At 42.0% G+C, this 22,578-nt stretch overlaps 3 protein-coding genes across 8 annotated transcripts in view; 1 reads left to right on the forward strand and 2 right to left on the reverse strand.

Moving 5' to 3' along the window:
* The window catches only part of ITGA2 (integrin subunit alpha 2), a 53,705-nt gene extending 46,677 nt beyond the window's left edge, over positions 1-7,028 (forward strand). The window contains exon 29 of the mRNA XM_009464886.2: positions 473-7,028. Coding sequence (XP_009463161.2) covers positions 473-562 — 90 coding nt within the window. The 3' untranslated portion in view covers positions 563-7,028. The remainder of the gene's footprint in view (positions 1-472) is intronic.
* Positions 1-11,964, reverse strand: part of LOC104012502 (molybdopterin synthase catalytic subunit) — a 34,597-nt gene extending 22,633 nt beyond the window's left edge. For 4 of the 6 annotated variants that reach the window (XM_087759804.1, XM_087759803.1, XM_087759806.1 and 1 more), the window contains exons 1-3: positions 11,829-11,964; positions 10,844-10,997; positions 9,300-9,423 (exon numbers count right to left, since the gene is read on the reverse strand). In XM_087759804.1, the coding sequence (XP_087615930.1) occupies positions 9,300-9,423; positions 10,844-10,997; positions 11,829-11,949 (399 nt within the window). In that variant the 5' untranslated portion in view covers positions 11,950-11,964. Of the gene's footprint in view, positions 1-6,962; positions 7,030-7,992; positions 8,102-9,299; positions 9,424-10,843; positions 10,998-11,828 lie in introns of those variants that run through there. The other 2 variants (XR_015705242.1, XM_009464883.2) reach the window with 2 other exon arrangements.
* Positions 11,965-13,195: 1,231 nt separating this feature from the next.
* MOCS2 (molybdenum cofactor synthesis 2) lies at positions 13,196-16,495 on the reverse strand. The gene is made up of 3 exons (XM_087759807.1): positions 16,285-16,495; positions 15,782-15,903; positions 13,196-13,334 (listed from the first exon to the last, which is right to left on the reverse strand). The coding sequence occupies exons 1-3, from the start codon at positions 16,294-16,296 to the stop codon at positions 13,208-13,210; spliced, it is 261 nt and encodes an 86-aa protein (XP_087615933.1). The 5' UTR covers positions 16,297-16,495; the 3' UTR covers positions 13,196-13,207.
* Between the last annotated feature and the right edge of the window lie 6,083 nt (positions 16,496-22,578).

Here is a 22,578-nt window from a genome sequence, read left to right on the forward strand (position 1 = left end):
GCCTCCTTCCATAACTCACCAATGGGGCTCTGAAGCCAGTGACAAGGCTGGGGATTAGAAGCAAGGAGGGAGAGAATATAAACTGAACAGACAAAAAAAGAACAGAGAAGGGTGAGGGCAAAAAGTCATTTACAAAGGAAGCCTAGACTAAGGCAAGAGAAAAGTTTTTTTTCTCTGTGCCAGGGCACTGGTGCTGGAAGGGCTCCTTGGCACAGCAAGGCAGCATGGAGATGCCTGTATCTTGGCAGGGAGACAGCTGGTTGCTCAGCACTGCTGTTTTGGCATTCAGCTGCACCAGGCAGGAGTTTAAGGCCCAGCTCCTTTCATTTTAGAGTTAGGCATTATCTACAAATCACTGTATGTGTGTGCATGCACATATGTGCATTTCTACCACCACACTATTTAGCTTAGCTGAGAAATTTAACTATCAATGGCTCACTGCGATGTCGTGTTATTTTAATACTTCTCACAGCTTGGCTTCTTCAAGAGACAGTATGAGAAAATGACACAGGATATAGAAGATGTCGATGAAATTACAGAACTCACAAAGGACAAAGACTGAAGATGATGAGTTATGTGGATAAAGAGAGGAGATCTGAGCCACCAACAGTAATTGTGATCCAGTTGGTTCTTCAGCTGGAGTGCCTTAAAGCTTAGTAACATTTACACAGTTTTAATGAAAGTGTCTTTTTATAGATGAAAATATTTTACAGATTTTACTCTATTATAAGAGTAACTGCAGGACAGTTTGGTTTTTTCAAAAATGATTTATAGTGCCTTTTCATATAAATTTTTGCCTTTCAAACAAACTTAGCCCTTAGAACTGGCAGGTCCGGAGTTTACAGTAACATATTGTGCCAGCAACCCTTCTCCTGATCCACTGCAGAGTGAAACAGAGCAATTTATTTCAGATTATTGTGGAACAGCATCAGTTCGTAATTCAGTTGACAAGTACCATATGTGTAAAGGACGTTTTCTATTAAGTTGATGATGAATGTGTGGTGAATACTGCTTCCAGACTGGGAGAAGAAAACTCATTTTTTCATTGACTAGCTCCATCCTTATTGTTTTAGAGAAAGAATTCACACCAGCAAACCTTTGTCTTAACTAATCTATAAAGTGGGAATTGCGTATGAAGATGTCTGGGTGCTACAGGACAACTGGATGAGCAAACTGTTCCAAAAGTTCACTGTATTCCTTGCACTAAGGTCACAACTAAATTACTGAAGTACATTGTTTTAGGGAAATATTGCCAAATGGTATGTATAACTGCCTTCTGCATACTTTCTCTCCAAGAAGAAAATACGAATTTCGTAATCACAGCATGTTCTCTGCAATGTTATGATTGGTTTTCAGATTTCATCTTGAGAAGCACTACCACTACTGTTACACTGGCTTTATGCTTGCAGTGCCTCTGATATCAGTTTGGCTTTTGATGTAAAAAGGGAAGACAGTCAAGATCTTGCCTTTAATTCTGTACTGACAGATTTTGCAAGACCAAGAGCATGAAGTGAACTAAAGGGGATAATAATGGAGGAAGTATGCATGTTAGGGCAGAGGATAGTGAAGATCTAAGCTCTGTAAATTGTTTACTGCACTTGTTTCTTTAGCCTCTCAGTGCCCTCCAGGAGACCAAAGTTGAGTATGACCTCCTTACCTGTCACATTTTATTTGGTCCCACACGTCCATGTCTTGATGAAGTTAACTTATGTTTTATACAGTAAAGTACTGTAGTGCTCTGGAAGGAGCTCTGAGCACAACACTTGGGTGACTTTGTGTTGGTTGCACACCTCAAGTTTATCACATGCCGTTATGCTGCCTGGTTTTAATGAAAGCTCAGTCTTGAAAAGGCCCATGCTGTACGACTGTAAACAGTCAGGGGAACTGGCCTTTTGGCTGCCTTTCTCTCTCATGGCTGGCAGTTATGTTTATAATCAATTGTGAAAGAAGATGTGTGTGTTGTCCTTATGTACGCTGCCATGCAAGTGAGATTGTTTCCAGTTTGAGGTGATTTACTTGAAGAGCAAAACATTTAAATGTGCCTGATTCAGAATCCGAAGTCATGTTTTCTTTCCCCCACAGCTGGACTGTAATTATGCTCAGGCACCTTTCGGATTATTTTCTGAGGGACTCTTCAAAAACTAGGCTTGAGCATGTTTGAAAGTTTTACTCAGTCTTTTTTAATCAGTGATCAGTCAGGAGCCAACCATGTCTTTGGCAAATAGCTTCACTTGCAGTGACAGCTGGGTTGTGCTCAGTGTAGTTTTATGTGTGTTTTGGATTTATTTTCTATCTATGAAATGTTATGTTTTGCGGTAGGATTTTTTTTTAACGTTCTGAAAAACAATCCAGATTCTGATCTCGATTGTCAAACAAGACTGTTGCCATCAGCTGAATTTGTGACCAAAACAATTATCTAAAAAGTACCAATTGCATAAAGCTAAAGAATAAGCTCCTGACCTGTAATTACAAACCCTGAGGGCAAATGCTCTGAAAGTAAAGATAAAAATTTGTCTGCCTCAGTTCTTGTATAAACTTGTGAGGAAGAAAACAAAACCCTACACCCATATGTGTGGGAAGCTCCTACATAACCAGGGTCATGCACTCCAGGCCAGAAGGGGGAATTGCACAATGCAGCAGATGGCAGCATCTTTCATTTCTGGTGCTGCTTGCAAGGGAAATTTAGGCATTCAGCCAGATTTCCTTCTTCCATCTTTGGTGGGAGGTACAGGTCAATATCTGACATCCAACTTCTTTGGGGATTTAACAGTTTATCAATCAGGTAGCAATGACTCAATTTAGTAGTCTTCACTGGGTTTTGTCCCAGACAGCAGGATTTTCCCCCTAGCCTGCACATAATACTTTTTCCCAAAATAAAGGGAAGGCATAGCAATGGGTAAGGTTTTTGTATCCTAACCACTTCAAGTTACTAGTTTATTTTTCTTTTACACTTAATACTTAAATGGCTAATTTAGTTTTTGTAATGGGTGAGTTTATTGCACTTTTATGTTGGCACAGCCGCAAATAATGCTGGAAATATTATGTATATTTTGTATTATGTGTGAGGGGTTGGTTTGTTTTTTTAGTTTTACTTTTTTAAAACAGCACATTATAGATGAAATATTCTGAAATGCTGAGCTTCAGCATGTGCTTCTGTTTGTGCTTGCAGCCAGTAAAGTCAGGAATACCTTCAGCAAACTCAAGTTATATCTGATTCTGGTCTTGAAATCTAGCTGCTGACTTCTTGAAGTACTAGAATCAAGTCCAAAATCAGAGTTAGTTTCATATGAGCCTATGTATAGATTTGGGATGTACAAAAGAGTTTATAATCAAATGACTTCTGAAAGCTAGCATGTAAGCTCTGTAGGAGCAGGGACTGTATCACTGTGGTGCCTACAGTGGGCACCTAACAGTGTTACTACAATAAAAAGAAGAATACTGCTGAACACAGACTCATTTATTTTTAAACAGCATCCTAAACAGAAGAAATGCTACTGAAAAATCACTACATGAAATGGGGCTAAATATGTCTTTGTTCCAGTAGCACACAGTGAAAACCCAAAGGGGATAAATCTGCCAGGTATACAAAGAAGCTGCACTTGAAGTCTTGTAGGTTATAGTCATAACACTACTGCAAAGCTACATTGTAGTGTAAGTCAGTTCACATTAGTGCAAAATATCTGTATTTGAATAGCTCTGGTTGAATAGTTGGTGTTAAAACCTTACCATGGTCAGGCCTTCCTATAAACATGGGGTAATCACTACTGGCATCTTAAATTACACCGTATTCTGCCAGTCTCATGCCCTGCACTGTATACTATGTACAGAATTGGTCAGCAGTAGCATGTCCTGACACCAACTCTGGCTACTTGCCACCATGAGCTGGAAAAGCCAAATGCAGTATTTCAGCAGGAGCACGGTGGAAAAGGAAGAGAGGGAGGAACTTGGCTGTGAATAGTAAGACAATAGGAAGACAGTCATGGCAGTAACTACCACCTGAAAACTAGCCACTTTCACAGAGCTTCCTTTTTTTTTTCCACTTTCAACTCCTCTGTACTTTTAACGGTGGTACATAAACATTCAGGCTAACAACTTTTGACACTTCCATAATACAGAACCAGATCACCCTAATCTTAAAGCACAAAACTCCATCTTTCACCAAGTCTCAGTATTCTGCAGAATTGAAAGCCAGATTCCTTATATACTGACTTCTGTGTATTACCCTTTACATCCAAAACGGAGGTACAACAAAAGCTTGCAAATTGAAGAGTAAAGAAAATGAAGGTATGAAAATGCATCTCAAAATCTATAGCTAATTGCCTGAACTTTTTATTGCCTTTAAAGTTAATGAAGTGTACATAATTTTCACAGCCTCAGAAATGTTGTGTCCTATCTTTTAAGTCAACCTTTCTGCCCTCATTTATGATCAATTATTAATATGCAATCACAGGCTTTGGTGTGCTAGCAGTTTTTAAAATGTATTTGCCTCTTTCTCTTAAAATGGAAGAGCTCAAGACTGAGTTTTTAGAGCTTTTGGGGGGGCAAGGGGTAGCACTGTCTGCTTTCACAGACAACTTCACTTTGTTAATAATTAATTTTGGCAGTATTTTTCCTTGTAATGTTTTTGATGGAGAAAATGAATGCGTTAGTCTATAAAACTACAAATTCCTTGAACAGCTATGGGAAAAGCAAGCTGAGAGAAAAGCCAAAAATCTAGTAGTTGAGCAACGGAAAGGCTTCATTCCTGAGTGCGACAGTGGCGGTTTAATAAGTGACAGCCGAAGCGAGCGCCTCTGCCTCGCAGCAGAGCCAGCACCTGGGCAGGGTGGGAGCCGCTCCTCCCACACAGCCGTCTCTCGGCTGCCATCTCCTGGGTAGGCTCCTTACGACAGAGTCCCGTTCCCCCTCCCCCGTTTATTTCATGACAATCCATCAGTTACTGTTTGCATAGTGCGCATCAGCCTGAGCTCCTCTTGAGGATGGAGCAGAAGGAAAGATCAAAATCAGGAAAGGAAACTCTTCAAATCAAGCAATGCTAGTATATGGACGTTCTGCCAGACAAAGGGATGGATCAGTGTCTTCAAACGTTGCCAGCCAAGACCCACACATCTTTTCAGAAGGATAACTTCTCGCTCTGAAGACATGCGCTTCCCTTCCACAAACACCCCTCATCTGGCAGATGTCTACAGGAATCGCACATTGACCCTCTCGTCTGCAGCGTCTCTTCCTGGGAACAGCTGTCTGCACCTGGAGCCACCACTTCCGCAGCACGCTGGGACAGACAGCTGGAAGAGCCACGGAGGGGTGGGATTACCCTCCCCTATAGCCAAGGCAGAGAAACAGCTGGACTCACCCCAGGAAGCTAAGACTGCATTATATATTGATCTGCAGCTGCCAGTCATCCCACTCACAGACCTCACCAGAACACAAGGTAGCCTTCATCCAGCAGTCTAGTTCTGCATGTGTGGAAACCAGGACATGTGCAGCCACATCTTTGCCTGAGGGGATTCATCCCCTGGCCTGGAAATTTGGAAGCACTTCTGGGTCGCTCCAGACATAGCTTTAGGCAGACATCTTACGAGTAATTTGCCCTCTTACAATAATATTACCCTAAACAGAGAGGGTAGCCCTACAGAGGGAGCTGGAACATCGAGGTCAGAGTATGGACTTAAATTTCGGTGAGATACATTTTACCTCTAATTAGGTACATCATCCCTCCTAGGGGTATTTCCATTTCGCTTTTAGATGCCAGCTGAAGAACTCAAAAGTTACACAAGACTGATGCATCATTGTTCCAGAACAAAGCAGTACTTGCCTCATGCACAGCTAGGGACACAAAATGACATTTCATTGTTTTGACCATGGCAGCGTACACACATTGTAACACTGAGCTGTGACTCAGTACAACATCTCTTCCATTCATTGTTCCCGGTCACTGTGGGGAAGTACACAATTCTTCTTTCTCTTCTTTTCTGCACCCTCCTTCCCAGCTGCATTGCTGAGGGGGAAGGTGCACTTAAGGTCACCCTGGAGAAATCCTCCAGGAGACTGCAGCACTAGAGAAGCACTACAGCAACAGGAATTGCCCCGGATCATAGGGCCCCAAGTACAATTTAACTGTTCTAAATACCACTATTTTTCTGTATCAGAGCACAGCACCAGTATGCAAGCACTGCATAGGTTTTATTTCATTCATAAACGATCCACTACAAGGCAAGCTAGCCATTTATTTTTTGTGAAATTAATACACTAATTAGTTGCATGGTAACAGCAAACATGAATGTGGAAAAATGAACACCAAAAATGGGAAAGTTTGTGTATGTCTTTCTTTTCTAAAAACAAAAATAATTATTTGACAGAGGATGTGATCCGTACTGAGGATTCTGTATAATTCCTGGTAAAAATGACATTCAAATAGCAGAGGGCTTCTCTCTAACCTCCAAAGCAAAGGAAAATTCAACCTTGAACTTGCTCAGCTGAAGGACTTGCTCACTTCCACTGAGGAAAAGTGCTTCAGTAAGTTAACAAGCACAGCTGAACCATGCTTCTGGCTGAAGATGTGTTTCATTGGGGTTTACTTAATCCAGGTACAGTAACCATCACTAAAGTATTAAAACTGTTTGAAATCATTGGGGGAAAAAAGATCATCACCCATTTTTCTCATTTTATTTTGTGCAGCTAGCAGCTGTTTGTAGATTTTTGCTGCAGACACAATGAAATGGATTGTATAGCTGAGGCTTAAGTGTTTTGTGATGTGATGATGTATAAACTTGAGCAAATCATTTTACTTCTTTTTACCTCATTTCCCTTCTTTTTTATCTATCTTCTCTACATTGATAATGATGACTAGAAAAAACTGCCTCTCAGCATTAGTAAAAATGCCGCACACAATGGGACTTCGGACTCGTAGCATCTAAACACTATCACGCCACAGTACAATACTATAAATAAAATTATCTTACTCAGATGAGCAGCCCATTGTTTCCAGTGGAAGCACAGGCATACTATGTCAGTCTTTTTCTCTTTTCACTAGGTTTCAAAACAGTAAGAAGAGAAAAACTGTATTAAAATCATAAATGTGAATATAAATGCATATATAAACTGCAAAAAGTTCAATAGACTCACTTTCCTATGAAAAACTAACCCATTTCAATGACTTTGAATCCTAACATGTCTAAAGTCAAACTACTAAAACTAATTAAACTTATACTTGTCTATTTGTATTAATAGCTGGCTTTTTTTCCTGCAGCACCATACAATAACACAGTCAAAGAAGCTCCTTCAACATTAATCATGTCTAGACATCATTAAGTAGTTACAGGTTTGCATTAAGTAGTTACAGGTTTGCGTGTTACTGCTAATGCAAGTCCGTTGCTGGTAGAGATCTAACTTTGAATCAAGGTCTGTCCATATTTTTTTAATGCAATGGACTTGTAGTATCAGCTGCACAGTAAAAATGTTTCTGTGAGACAGAGCTACTGGAACATAACCACTACTAAGAAGTTAGTAACTCTGAGGTATAGTTTGTATTTTCTTCTCTGTCTGTACCAAAATGTTTTATCTACTTCAAGTAGCTTTCATGTTACAATAACGTCAAAATAGCATAGAGTTTGCAAACTGATTCTACAGTCATATAAAATTAAACTACTGAGGACTTTTTTTAAGATTAAAAAAATTCAATTGTCCTGTTGTAACCTCCCATACAGACACTGAACACAGACTACCAATGTACAGGGATTAAAGCAGTATATATCACAGAGGACTAAACACCATGCAACCAAGAATTTTAGGGAAGGTTGTTTTAAAAACTGACTCCATGTTAAAATGCACAGAGATGATTTCAAAGGAGAGTCAAGAACACTTAAAAACCCTAATTATTGCTCATTCATTTCATTCAGTCCTAATTAAATTATTCAGATTGAAATTTCTATTACAACTGCTTAAAAACATACAGATTCTCTGTAAAAACAACTCAAAGCTAAACCAGTATGCTCATTAGGAACAGTAACAGTTTATTTTTAAAAGAGTACAGTTATTTTTCTGAATTTGCCCAAAAGCATTCCTTGTTTTCTTTCCAAGAATATTCATCCTCATAAATCTCCTGCAAATATAAACAAAGAACGGGAAATATTGTGGGAGTCTGCTACATACAGCCACAAGCCAGGCCAAACAACTCAGCAGCCATCCTGCTATTATTTACTGATCACAACAGGACTACATAGCACTTGTCGGGCAAACAGAAAAGAGGGCACCACCCTTAGAACATACTGACTTACATGTGGGAAGATGCTGAACCTCAGGCTGAGCCCCATTAAATTTACAAGGGCCCATCTATACTGAAGTCAATTCAAGAAAGAGATCTAGAAGAAATGATGTAAAAGCTGTAGAGTACACAGCACTCGTGTCTGAAACTCCCTTTTACATGTTGCCATGTTAACCTACTGTACCATCATTTTTAGGAGAGTATTTAAGTTTATACAAAATGTCAATATTAAAAAACTAAAAATGACAACAATATACAAAATACAGTAAGTATTAGATCTTCAGGACAGACTGGACTACCCAGCAGCAGCCCAGGCCCAAGCAGCAAATTCAGCAGGGCTCTGAGCCCCTGATTATTCTTTCTTAGACCACAGAACTCCAGTCTCCTGGAAGAGATGTCAGAAAAGTGCAGTGATGCAGAGACCATCACTGTAACACATGCCAAGTTCTGCCTGGGAGAGAAGGCAGAGGTAACGGCTCATGACTTGCATGCAACACTTGTTACGCAATGAGGCTCTTTCTAGACCCAGGCTGGTCTCTCCACACATTGTTGTGTGCCCATACTAGCTTTGGGACCTCTGCTCGTCCCTTCATTGTGTGTTGTTGCTTAATGCTTTGTGCTTTCTCAAGGCCACGGGGATCAGGGGAAAACAGAAAGACAAGAAATGCCACTTTTACTTGCAAACTGCAAGACTGTCCAAAGCAAAGCTGACTCGAAGTTCTTTCACAAGCCTGTGCAGAACTGAGTTTTGCCACTCAAAAGAGGAGAGCTTAGGGCTCCTTCACTTTGACTCCTGGATGGCATCAAAAGAAAGAGGAGCTGCATGGTACAGGCAGGGAGGGCTTTCCTAGTGCCCTACCTGCCACAGATGGGTCTGGCTGCATTAAAGCAAAGTGGTGCTAAACACTGGCATCCCATCAGGAGCAACTGCTGCAAGTAATGCTTCAGCTACTTCCCTTAAGAGCAGCAGCAGCCTTTAGCCCAGCGGTCTAAGACTCTGGCACAGGCCTAAAATCAAATTTGTCCCCAAACATACCTTTTTCCATATTGGCACAGATGCTTTTAAGGTATTGATGCAGTACATTACAGCTTCAAGCGATTCTGCTCTGTGTGGAGAGGAGACTGCAATAATTACACTTGCTTCAGTTATTGGAACCACACTAGGGAGAGAAGAGGAACAACAACAGCTTTAGCTAATGCTTAACATCAAGAGCACCCAAAAGTTGTGGCCATGTCACGTCAGTATTCTGGCCACACGCTCTCCTGACTCATTCATACTGAGCAAGTGTCAAGCCACGTCCAAAGGATTATACACTTCTTAAAGAAAGAAAACCACAACCAAAATCAGTACCAGATGTGAGAATTCCATGCTTTAGAATAAATAAACCCACCAGACATAGGCTTTTTTCTTCCATTCTTTCTTTTTTTTTAAATAAAGTCTATGGAATTAAGAGGGGAAAATTGCTAACTTGCAACAATGCATAGGAAACTCACTGGAAGTGGGCTTAACCATGAACAATAACAAGTTAGGAACAGCCAGTTCTTATCTAAGTTTGCACAAGAATTTGTGAAAGAAGAAATTAAGTGCCTCAAACTATGCAGATTTTGCAATGAAACTTAATTTTTTACAAATTCTCATTTCAAATTATGAAGTTTTTCCTGTTTAGTGTGTTGTTTTCCAAACTTAACAGAAGTAGCACAAGGTTTTGTTTTGCTCCTCACAAGGGCAGTATTCCCAAAAGCTGCCTCCCAACCCTCCCTCTGTAGTACGACTCCTCTAGCAAACAGTTCATAGGAAATATCTAAGCTTAAATGCTTTGAGCTGCCCTCAAGAGAATCACTCTTTCTATTGACTATAGAGGAAACTACCCCTCAGAGATAATATTACCCTTTGCGATCGCCTCCTAAGTTCCTTCTGCTGAGAGAAAGGAAACAAGCATTTGCAACAGACTCTGCAAGTCCTGCTAGCTTCAGTGAGAAATCTGATGAACAGTGAAGGCTCAAGAGTATGTCAGACACTAGTATTCCACATTTTGAACCCAACAGAAAACGCTTATCGAAGACTCAAGGAACAACAGGAGGTTCTCTGGCAAACATGGCTGGCAATTACCATGCCTCTCCCCTCCCCGTAGTCTAAGCTTTCAGGTTCCCTATGGCATAATTTGACTTAAATCTGTCAATAAGAACATTCTGTGGCACCTCAATGGAAGAGAGCAGAAAAAAGAAAGTGCTGCCAACTTCACATCTTTAAAAAAAGACAAAACAAACCAACCGCCTCCCCTTGTTTGGAATGAAATCTCAGTCCCTTCTCCCCACTTTCAAACCATCACACCAGCATCAAGGATCCTGCAGGCTAAATGTGGACTCCAGCAAACACTACCAATACACACATTTTTGAAAAGATGTTTTCTGAAACTTAGCTCTGCAGTGAGAGCTTGAACCTGCAGCCAGCTATGCCACATTACAGTTTATAACTGTTTATAACGACTCCTGCACATCCTGCACCTATGTAAGCACAGCCATGAACCAGACAAGGATTAATAATCCACTTGCAGAAGGACAGGATCTGGTCATACATACCCAAGCCTATGGTGCACTGCAATATGTTTGATTGATGGCCATTTCTGTCTAACATCTCTGCAGATTTTCTTTATTTCGGTCTCTGCCATTGAAGTATATGCTTCATATTCTAAGTGAATCACTTTTTTTCCTTCAAAATTATTTCTTGTAGTACCTAAACACAAATGATTTATCAACCAAAAGCACTGAGTAAATAAATATATATCATATATTTATAATATATATATTATATACTTATTATATAATAATATATTATATATAAATACTGAGTAAAACCCACGATCTCTTGCTATGGTCAAGGTCAGCACTGTGCAAATATAAACAACCTCCCCTAACATACAAGCAAGAATTTAGTTTACACATTATACAAGTCTGCAGTCTGTAATGCCCAAGGCTGGGACATCTTCTGTGGTAACTGCTAAGGTGCTATTATTGCATTTGCCCAGGCAATGTTTAAGTGCTCAGTATTTAGGAGCCCAGTAGCACTAAGGTTTAAGCACAAAGGGGTTTCAAGATCTGTACCATGTACATTAAGCAACAGGACAGAGCTATCAGCCTTGACCTTCACCAGCCCATGGGTAAAATAATACTTTACTTTCAACCAAGACCTGAGTTGCAGGAGCTTTCATGCAGGTGTGGACCTGCAGTTTGCACAGCCACAACATTCCACTTCCCACCTTGGACAAGCTGTGTCCAAGGGGATGGGAGAATAGCTCCCAAGCAGTCCTGTACTCCAGAGCTGCTGTTCTGTTCAGCCCTAGGATAGCCACACCAGCAGGGAAGCTTCTCACCACTTTGTCCCAGTGCAACTGTTTAAGAGCTGCCATGGTCTTGTTCTAAATAATTCAGAATGTGTTTTCTAAACATCCTGGGTGCAGTCCAGGAATTTATTTGAGAAGCACAAGTCTGGGGTGTGGACAATCTAGGTTCCATTCACTAGACTATTAACACACTCAGAGATCCAGCTCAGAAATATTAAACTCACCAACAAACAGAGACACTGCCCCACAGTATGGTGAAATGACCAGCTCTGACACTTCATCTACAGAGAGCTTTTCAGACTTGAGCTTGATAAAATCTTTTGGCACATCTTCGCTTTCATCCATAGCTCACTAGAAAAGCTGAAACCAAACAAACTCTGTTGTTGGTGTTGGCGATACTAGCATTGGCCAACTGCTTTTTATGCAGTGCTGATGACCCGATTTATGCAGAAAACGTGCACCACCTACTTCCTCACCCCAAGAAACCAGTCTCCATGACAAATTCACTTCTCAGCAGACTTGCTGAGAGAGTATTAACTGCAAATATCAAGCAATGACCTGGTTTTTAATGCATACAAATTCCTTCCTGGTAGGAAAGTCTGGTCTAGTAGGACGAAACTAGAGGTAGTATGAGACCCCAATTCAAGTATCAAGCAATGACCTGGTTTTTCAATGCATACAGGTTCCTTCCTGGTAGGAAAGTCTGGTCCAGTAGGACGAAACTAGAAGTAGTCTGAGACCCCAGTTTAACAGTACAATCAACCAGCATGGACCACTGTGCTAGTAAATCTGTGGTACAATTGTCAGCCCCTCCTCCCTATCTTATCCTGAAATCAAACACAGTTTAAAACAGAGATATCTGATAAACACGGGTTAGAGTTCTGACCCTAAAGTCTGATATGCTCTCCAGGACATTCAGGACCTCATACTGTCGGTCTGTTTCAGTGACACAGGAGATACTTCCAATTTCTCTGAAAAGAAACCAGTCCTCGATTCATCTAAGAATGAGGAGGAAAAGAAGTATTTTGAGCAGCAGCAATGGAAGAAGCTGCAGTGAATACATGGACTGGCACCTGAAAGCATGCTAAGAAATAAAGCTATTCTAAGAACAACCGTTCCTTTGACAGCAACAAACAAACATAAAAAAGGTTTTTTTTAAGCAGCAGTCAGTTCTTTTTCTGTATCATCTTTTCTGTTAAAAAGTGGCAAGTTTTTCATTATTATCTTATTTAGGCAAGCTGGGTATCTACTGGCAGCCAGAAACAACTACCAAAGAATAACAAGACCTAAACCCCAAATTCAAAACAATGCCTGACCTCTCTGACAATTTTCTTCCATTTACTGCATATGCATTAACCATTTATTGGTGCACCAGCTTATAGTTTCTGGTCAGCACAATGGTTCTCTCCAGCGGGAAACGCAAGTTATGCTCTCTCAAAAGAGTACTGGGGTGGAGGGAGAGAATTGCAATCACATCTCTGGACCTAAACAAAAAAAGGTTATTGGAACATTATACAGAATCCATGAGATATGTTAGCACAGGATGACACTCCATAGGAAACTAAGCAAGAAGTGATACCTACCTAACAGAACCTGGGCAGATTCAGCCTCCACTAATTGGTGGGATGATGGCAACTTCGTCTCCGGGCTGCAGGTCCAGGAGCTGATCTCCAAGAAGCACGTACTCCTGCCGAACAGCAAAAACCACTTGATCCCGGATGACAGCAAGCCTGAGGGGGATTGGCAGGAGCACAAATAGGTTTCTAAATAGAGTGTTTGCATTTAACCATGAGATTTCATTTTACAACAAACTGGTGCACAGTCTAGACTTTGTAGATACCACAGACTTACTCAACTCTGTTTTCAATACACTTTCAAAAATACAACAAACACACACCTTCTACTCTTGGATTTTCTTGTGGTGGCCAAGGAGAAACCAACTCAGTATAATTTTCAGAAGTCAAGAATTGGATTTGTCATAGGCCTACATCAGAACAAACCAATGTATACCAGACCCACTTCAGCAGCTTCTAACAAAGAGGCAGGTAACTCAAGAGGTAGCAACCATCCAATTTGGGGTTAGACAGAAATGTTCCCCTGATTCAGTCTGGCTGGACTAAAGCAATTTTCTTATACAGCAAGAAGCATTATGGGATGCTGTTCATGAGATCTCATGAAGATTCAGTGGCCAAAGAGTTGCTCTTGTTGTATAACCTCAGAGTTTCAGCTCTTGTCATGTAACCTCAAGAGTTTCAGAGGCTTTGGGTCTTTTGTACTTAAAGGTCTGAAATTTGCTATTGATAAGGAGTGGCAACAGAACTAAGAGGGCAGATATGGTGCATTTTCTGGCAGATCTTCTATAGATTTTTTGGTTTCACATCTGTGAGGTATTTCTGTGAGAGTCCACAGCTCTGTATACCATAAGGCAGGGAGTCACTTTCATGACTAAGTGCAATCACACAGTGAATATGCGGGCAACACCAGTAAGACACCAGAAAAAGAATGCCAACAATTTACTTCACAAGGTGCAGGCATGATAACTGTTATTGTTTGAGACTAAAAATCTGGCACAGACAGTGGAGAGCTGTATTGCCTAGAAACAAGTAGGCATGCCGAAAGGGTACAAGTAAAAATCATCTTATTTCCTACCAGCCAGATAGACAAAAGTAGGCAAGGCAAAGGCTGAGCAAAACACAGTAGCGCTGACTCAGAGGGCAGACTGAAGGGAAGGACTGTATGACAGTAAAGCAAGCCACTGAGGAACTGAGCACAACTATGGAACTGAAGTGCCCATTAGAAGGGTGGGCTCTAATTAATGTCACTTGCAAGTTAATTCATTGGAAAAAATGGGTGGAACAGAAGAGCACGGTCAAGTACGCTCAAGCTGCAGTTTGAATATGCATTAGCAATGTGTGTCTGTGGTCAATGCCCTACAATTATGTTGAGTTTTTCCAGAAAAGCTAGGAGCAGAAGCATTTTCCAAGACCACTGTGAAGCAACGGCACATGCAAAATGCACTGCCCCACGTCAGCATTCATAAAAGGACAAAGTTGACCAATTATGGCAAACCCACCAAAGGTGCTGCTGCTGCTTCTGACACCGAGTATTAGGCTGCAAAGTAAAATACACTCATTCCCTACTGCCTCCTCCCCCGAAACACTCTTAGTCTCAATTCTCTGTGAGGAAAAAGCCCCTGGTCTAACACTTGGTTAGATCTCATTTGGAAGCAGATGCCATTGCTAAATAGTTAATTTTTTTCATAGCCTTTGAGAGTAGATCTAATAAAGAAGGGTGGTGCCTAAAGGAAGGCTTCGACACCTAAGTCCAAAGTTACAGGAATTCCAGTCCATTCAGCACTAAATCCTGAAGACCTCAAGTCTGTTACACCTTACTTTTTTTTTTTTACTCCCCTCTCCAAAATGGTGCTGCACCTTTGTCTATCCGACTCATTCCTGACAGGACTGAGCGCCTTCCCTCAGCCTTAACCTGAGCAGGGATTTCTGCTGACACCCCCAAAGAGCACCAGCGCTGCAGGCGCCCTTTCGGCACACACCTAGCGCTCTCTCAGGACCAGACTCCCTATGAAATGCAACTGACAGTGTTTTTCTGTTTTCAGAGCAGAGGAGGTTGAAAGTGGCTGAGCCCGTTTCCTATGTCAGGGCTGAATGGCTGGAAGCCTGTGCCAGGGCTTCAGTTCCCTTCCCGATGTGCCTTCCAGAGCGTGCCACATGCTCAGACCAACGGCTAGCATTAGTACAGTTAAAGATAAGTGATCAAAAACACCTGCACATTATCATGAATTTCTTATTGATTGCCCTGGCTGTGCTTGATCCCTCCTTGAGACATCTCACCTTCTCCACAGGTTAGTAACACAGCTCAGTTTTCACCTGCAGCGGAGTTACCGCACCGTGGCCCTCCTGGACAGTGGGCCACGTGTCTTAAAGCACCCCTCGGGCTCAACTTTCGGGTACATTTCTAGTTTTTCCTACATCCATAAAGCTACAGCATTTCCAACTGGACAAAACACTTGCTGCAGGTCACAAGAACCAGGTAATGTCACTGTTTTTATAGCATCAAAGCACTGATACGTGTCCCCGCTCAACTCTAAACGTGCATTTACCAAAACACCCCCAAGCACGTTAAACTTCGTGCACCTCAGCGCCTCACCCCCGCCTACCTTGGGTGAACCCTGACGATCTCCTCCCAGAGCTGCAGGGCGGTGATCCGCCGCGGCACCGAGAGGCTCTCGCAGCGCAGCCCCGCCAGCTCCGCGCTCCTGGCGAAATACAGCACCGAGACCTGCTCGGGGAACAAACGCCCGTCAGGGGAGCGGGGCCTACTGAAAAGAAAAACCGCTACTGCACGTTAACTTCTCCGAAAATACCAAAGCGAACAACCGAAGCCAAACCAGCCTGAGGAAAAGCTCTCCCCGGCTTTTTTTAATGACGATAAGCTGTGTCGCGTTCCTCCTGCCCCGGCTGTCAGGAGAGCAAGGGAGGAGGGCGGGGGGGCCGGTAAGTCAGCGCGGATCCATGTCCCCTTCCCGACGTCCAGGCCTCGACCGCCCGGCGCCTCTGCCCGCCGAGGCGAGGGGCTGAGGGAGCCCCGCCGCCCTCCCCGGCACCCGCCTCGCCTTTAGCTGGGGCCCGCTCCCCCGGGGCGCCGGCAGGCTACACCTACCTGGCAGCGCATGGAGCCGCCGTCCCCGGGCGGGCAGCCCTCCGCAGCGGGCTCACGGTGGCGCCTGCGCCCGGACGAGAGGCGCAGGGCCCGGACCGCCCCCTGCGGCCTGGGCCGGGAGCGCGGCGCGGCCCCGCTCCGGCGCCGTTAGGCCTGGCTGGGCCGGGCTGGGCCTAGCGGTGTGGCGGAGCCCCCCGCCGGGGCCCTTCCCCCGCACGGGTGGATAACGGAGGTGGGAGACGGCCCTCGGGGCGGGGGGGGAAGCAGGGGGTGAGAGGCCGTGGCTGTGCCCCCAAAATGCAGGGGGTAGTTGTGGGGACAGCACCTTAAAGGCCAGATTTTCCCATGGGCTCAGTCCCCAGAGTGCATGGGGATTGCAAATGATTGCAAACATTACGTGTCTGCTGCCTTGCACACATTATACACCCACTGCACATACACATAACAGGTATACGTAATGTGTAAAAGCCAAAGATCCAACAAAATGCTGATAGAGGATTTCTGGGGTAGGTGCTGTTTCAGTGGCGAGATTGCCATGGTGGACGACTGTACGCCTTCAGCAATCGCCTGCATGGAAAGATAGCATGGTGGAGGACCGCTGGCTACCCTCCAGCAGTTCGGCACCAGGGAGGAGGGGAAGGCAGCACGGGGCATGTAGTAGGTGCTACCGAGAGACCTGCAGCAATTGTTCCACAGGGCACAGCTGTGCCCCGAAACCGTGTCCGCGTGCATGGCCAGGGTTATTTCTGTGTTGTTTGCCTGGTAACACTTGTAACCTCACAACAGTAAAGGCGGAGCTCCTTCTGTCAAGCGAACCAGGGGGAACGCTGCATTCGTTATCAGTGACACGGAGTTTGTGGTGGGTAACCGATTCAGGCAGGTGGTCAGGTGGAAAACATCTGTCCTAGCTGGATGTAACACTATCAGCAAAAGAAAAAAAAAAAAAAGAAAAAAAGCCCTCAAGTAAAGGACTACTATCCAGTCATTTCAAAAGATGACTGAGAAAGGAAACAGACCTTTCTGTATAGTAATTCCTGTGTCTGAGGTATAAAGACAATGAAAGTTCAAGTGATAGAGTTTTCAAAAAAATGTGCAATAGAAATACAATTATTTCCATGGAGCATGTATTTTATACCAGTTATCCAGTACACCGTGTCTTAATCTTCTGCTGAGAGGAACAAATAAAGTTATTTTTTAAAACCATATTCTATTTGTGAATGATTAACTACTGTTACAAATTGAACTCTCCTCAAGATAGCATGTGTCAAGTGAATAAAATAATTGCTTTCTTTTTTCTCTGGGCTGTGTAATTTTGGATTTATAAGTCTTAAACGAATAGATCACGTTGACAAAGTGGATATGACCTAGGCAGTAGCTAGCAAGTGGCTGGCATGTTTTTCCCATGCAAAAGATGTGCCACAGGTGTGTGTCCTTAGAGTGAAGTGGGTGAGTGCTGGGCTCAGCTGGAGCAAGTTAGCCTCTCAGCCCAGGTAACAGTGAGCTTTGAAAGATTTATCCATACATTTAGGGTTGAATTTAGAGTTAGTCCCAGTATGGAATAAGGAGAGAAAAATTACTGGCAGTGAATTACTGGATTTTCTTTATTTGCACTCCAACTAATGACTCACCTAAGCTAATTCTTGAGTATTTTTCAAAGAATGAGTCAGTCTTCAGCCCTGTGTTGCATGATTTAAAGGCAGAATTTGTGTCCAGAAAGCACAGGAATAGAGTAGGATTTGTGACTCTGATAATCTATTAACAATGTTCTAGAATGGATAAAAAGAGGTTAGAAGTTCTTAAAGAAAAGCAGGAATTAAGATGAGGTGTAATATGAATGTCTAAAACAAAACTGTTCCTGAATACCTGTGCATTCTGGAGGTCTTTTCTTCCAGGAACACCAGCCTCCGCAAGAGGTGTGACTACTACACTGCTTCGTCTGCAAGAGTGCGTTTTATTCAGATTGCTTTTTTGTTTGTTTGTTTGGCTTGTTTTGTGGGGGTTTTGGGGAGTACCGATACCTACATAAGATGAAATGAGAGATGTTTCTGTAGCTCTGGAGGAGAAATATTAGCTCAGTAGAGACGGAGATTTCAAAACCATCTCTATGATTTCTCTAGGCTAGCTCCACATGATATTCTTTTAAATGTTTTCTGTTTTGGAGCCTTCTTTCAGGCACCATTTTCTTCTTGCAGCTTTTGGTTTGGAGTGTAATTGTGATTAGCTGCAATGTATAATGTCTAGTTCTAAGCATTATTTATTGAGTCTAGTATTTTGAATTAAATCTTGTCCTAAGCCACGAGGCTTTTGCTTTCTCTAACGGGTGTATATGCATGCTTCCACACCAATATGTGTATTAGCCTCAGAACATATTTCTTTTGGATGTCTTTAATTTTAAAAGCTGTGATGAAGCCCTCCAAAGCAGACATTTCCTATTCTGCTTTCCAACCTTTCTTTGTTTTCATGTAATGTTTAATACTGAAAAAGTGCAAATCTTATGGAATTCCCTTACACCACCCAAACAGACAGTGGCTTAAGAGAAATTCAATTTTAATAATACTAAGGAGAGGCAAATGGTGAGGAGCTGTTATTCCTGTTACTCTATTTCTTACCAGCAGCAAACTTTGAACTTGGAAATCTAGCTGGAGTATACCCAGACACTAAGCTTACAGTCTAAGGCACTGTTTCTGCAATATGCTGTTGAATGGAGAGAACCACAGCAAAGTGAACGAAACTTAAGTAGGTACACTAGTCTGGTAGTCCTAAGCTATTTTTGTAATAACTTATTACAAGAATTGGTATGAAACATGATTGGATGCACTGGAAAAAACAAAGAGGAATGAAGTGGCGACATACTGTTAATCTTTATTTCTTTTTACCAATTATTTACTTAACGTCACTGCAGCAAAAATGACTGTCTGGGACTGCACAAGATTGTGATTGTCTAACCTCCAGTAGATTTTCTGTTTCCTTTTGTTTTCAGTTTAGACCTTTTCTCAGGACTGTTTGGTATAAATTGTGAATTACTGCTCTGAAGTTGAGATTTGTACTCAGGAAGTCTTCAGAGAACTTCTTTTACTCCAGTTTTATGGTTGTGAAGAATTTAAGTTATGTTGGTGCTAGACCTGAGTGTGTCTTTGGTATACACCTGAGATGTAGATACTGATGCATAGCACTGTATTTAGAAGAACAGACACAACTCCTTTACTTCATGCTTCCTGAAATAACCAGGAAAAATAAAAATGATCATGATCTAGAATAACCCTTCATTACCTGTTCCACCCTTCATTTGTCTTGGGCAACCAGCCAGATCTCAAGTCAGTTTAGCATTAACCTCCTGCTACTGAGTTAATTTGAAAAAAAAAAAAAAAAAAAAAAAAGCTGTTTGGAATAATCTACAAGGATCCAAAAGTGGGGCAGGTATAAGAGTGAATTCCAGTCATTCCACTGAATTCAGGTCTGAATTTGGCCTCATACTTGTCAACGCTGGTAATAATCTGGAAAACATCTCCTTCCTATTTTGGGAGGAAGGAGAGCTGTTCCTTGAGTTTCCATGGTGGAACAATGGAGAGGAAAAAAGTGAAAATATGAATCTGTCTGAGGCACTATGACCTCTAGGATTCCGTTGTGTGGGGTATATGTGGCCATTTGACCAACGTCTTTAACATTCCCCTTGGCACTCTTTGAAATTGTCTGTTACGAAACAGATGGTGCAGTAGTTACTTTTTGAAGGGCTAGAAAAGCATGACCCATCTGGAATTAATCTTTAGCTCCCTAAACCAATAGATCACCCAGTTTCAAGAGGGCCTTCCAATATAAATGCATTGCACAAGTACAGAGAAAGAATACACAGCTTTAAGGCAGAGTATAAGCAGTCTGAAACTATAATTCATAGGCACACAACTCTTTCTGTTCAGCTGTCTCATTAATGGCCAAGTCTTTTGTACAAGAATTTCTTTTTATTTTTATTAAGCAACAGCAGTAAGTGAAATATGTAACTTTTTAGATTTAAAGAAATCCATAAATTTTCGGGTTTTGTATAAAGTATTTTCCTTTTCTGTTGATGGCTACAGTATTCCTAAAGAGGTGACCTCTTTCATTTTCAAACTGTCCTTTGCCTCAGGATAGCTAAAGGTTGCATTAAACCAGCATGCACACCAGCATCATTCAAATAAAGCTAGCTATGGAGTTTTGGTTGATGATTAAGCAGTATAACACATGCTCTGAAGAATGATAGAAAAGGCTGTTAGGGCATTCAGTGATGATGGTAAGGTAAAAACTGTTTCTTCAATCTTTGATGCCAAGGGAAAACACAAGTTTTAACCCATAGAACCTCATATTTTAAAGTGCCTGGTGCTGAACTACCTGGCTAATATTTGATCTGGATAATTTAAATATTTAAAATAGCAGATGTGTTATCTGTCACTATAGAAAAAAAATTGTAATGTCAAAAATGCATTACTTCCTGCAAAGCCCCCAACTTCATGTAACAAAGTAGTTGTAAGGGCAAAGAATTTTGAATGCTACCAAATCTCAAGTCATGACTCTGATATTATGTTTAAAAAGATAAAATTTCTCTCTTGTCTGTAGTATTTCGCTTGGCTTGTATGCTTTTCTCTCCTTCTTTTGTAAAGCACCTAGCACAGGGAGACATGAAACACCTGCAGATAACTAATAAAGTGTTAGTTTATATTCCCAGATTAAATTGTTGGCCCTCTAATTATCAAAATGTGTAAGAATTTGAAACACTGCACAAGGTAGGAAACATTTCACAATATGGATTTGCTGAAGCTGGTGGAATTCCACAAGACTTACTCTGATCTGTGGGTGGCTGATGAAAATAAAACCAGCCTCTTTATCCACCAGTTCAGAATTTGGGTTTTGAGGTAGATACTTGTCATATCAGATTACAGATTGCAGCTACCCTACCCTTCAGTTCTTTATAATCATTGTAGCTGCTTCGCTCAGCTTGAAAATGGAAGTTTTGCTGAAGTTTTTAGAATATTTCAGATCAGTATCTTTACCTAACTCTGGGACACACACAGCACAATTGTGATAGGATGTTCTGCAAACGACAGTCTAGCTTAGGTTTAGATTCTGGTTGTATCACATGGTGAATTCTTTCGATATCTGTTAAAGTATTCTAGTTGGTTTGCCTTCAATTTTTCCCTTACACTTTAGATGTAAAGATTATATAGCTGATTCTGTAGAATGTTGGGCTTATATTTAAACATCCTGATTAATTCTACACTTAAAGTTCAGTATTTTTGAGTAATAAAGTCAAAAATGCATACACTTTTATAAGCACTCCAAAGAGACAGTGACATAAGAGACACTAGGAGCAGACCTGAACTGACCCTAGGCGGGGGGTTGGCTGCAGCTGGCATCATGCTGTGTTGCCATACCTACCTCCTTGCCATCTACATAGAACCCTTGCTGACAGTCTGCAGATGTTCACCATCATACAGTCAATATATAAAACTGAATCAATGTTCTTATTGGAAGTGGTGTATGCTTTTCACTCACCTGTTTTACACCTTTCCAAAAAAAACATGGGTAGATCTTGACTGATAATGTCTTCCACTGAGGTTGATCAAACTGGAATTATTTCCACCGGCCTATATGTCCTGTTCATAATCAACTGTCCACTGTGTTGGCTGACAACTGGAATGCTTTCTTTGTGAATAAGTGTTCTGGTTTCAGCTGGGATAGAGTTAGTTTTCTTCTTAGTAGCTAGTAGAGCGCTGTGTTTTGGATTTAGGATGAGAATAATGTTGATAACGCACTGATGTTTTGGTTCTTGCTGAGCAGAGTTTACACCAGTCAAGGACTTTTCAGCTTCTTGTGCTCTGCCAGGTGCATAAGAAGCTGGGAGGGAGCACAGCCAGGACAGCTGACCCAGACTGGCCAAAGGGCTATTCCATACCATATGACATCATGCTCAGTATATAAGCTGGGGGAAGAAGAAGGAAGGGGGGGACGTTCGGCGTGATGGCATTTGTCTTCCGAAGTAACCGTTACGCGTGATGGAGCCCTGCTTTCCTGAGGATGGCTGAACACCTGCCTGCCGATGGGAAGTAGTGAATGAATTCCTTGCTTTGCTTTGCTTGTGCACGTGGCTTTTGCTTTACCCATTAAACTGTCTTTATCTCAACCCATGAGTTTTCTCACTTTTACTCTTCCGATTCTCTCCCCCATCCCACCGGGGGGGAGTGAGCGAGCGGCTGTGTGGTGCTTAGTTGCTGGCTGGGGTTAAACTGCGACAATAAGAAAGGTATTTTTTCAAGAAAGATTATA

Source organism: Nipponia nippon, unplaced genomic scaffold, assembly GCF_047370975.1.
Source record: "Nipponia nippon isolate SJK-2023a ecotype South Korea unplaced genomic scaffold, ASM4737097v1 scaffold_20, whole genome shotgun sequence".
Classification (NCBI taxonomy): Eukaryota; Metazoa; Chordata; class Aves; order Pelecaniformes; family Threskiornithidae; genus Nipponia; species Nipponia nippon.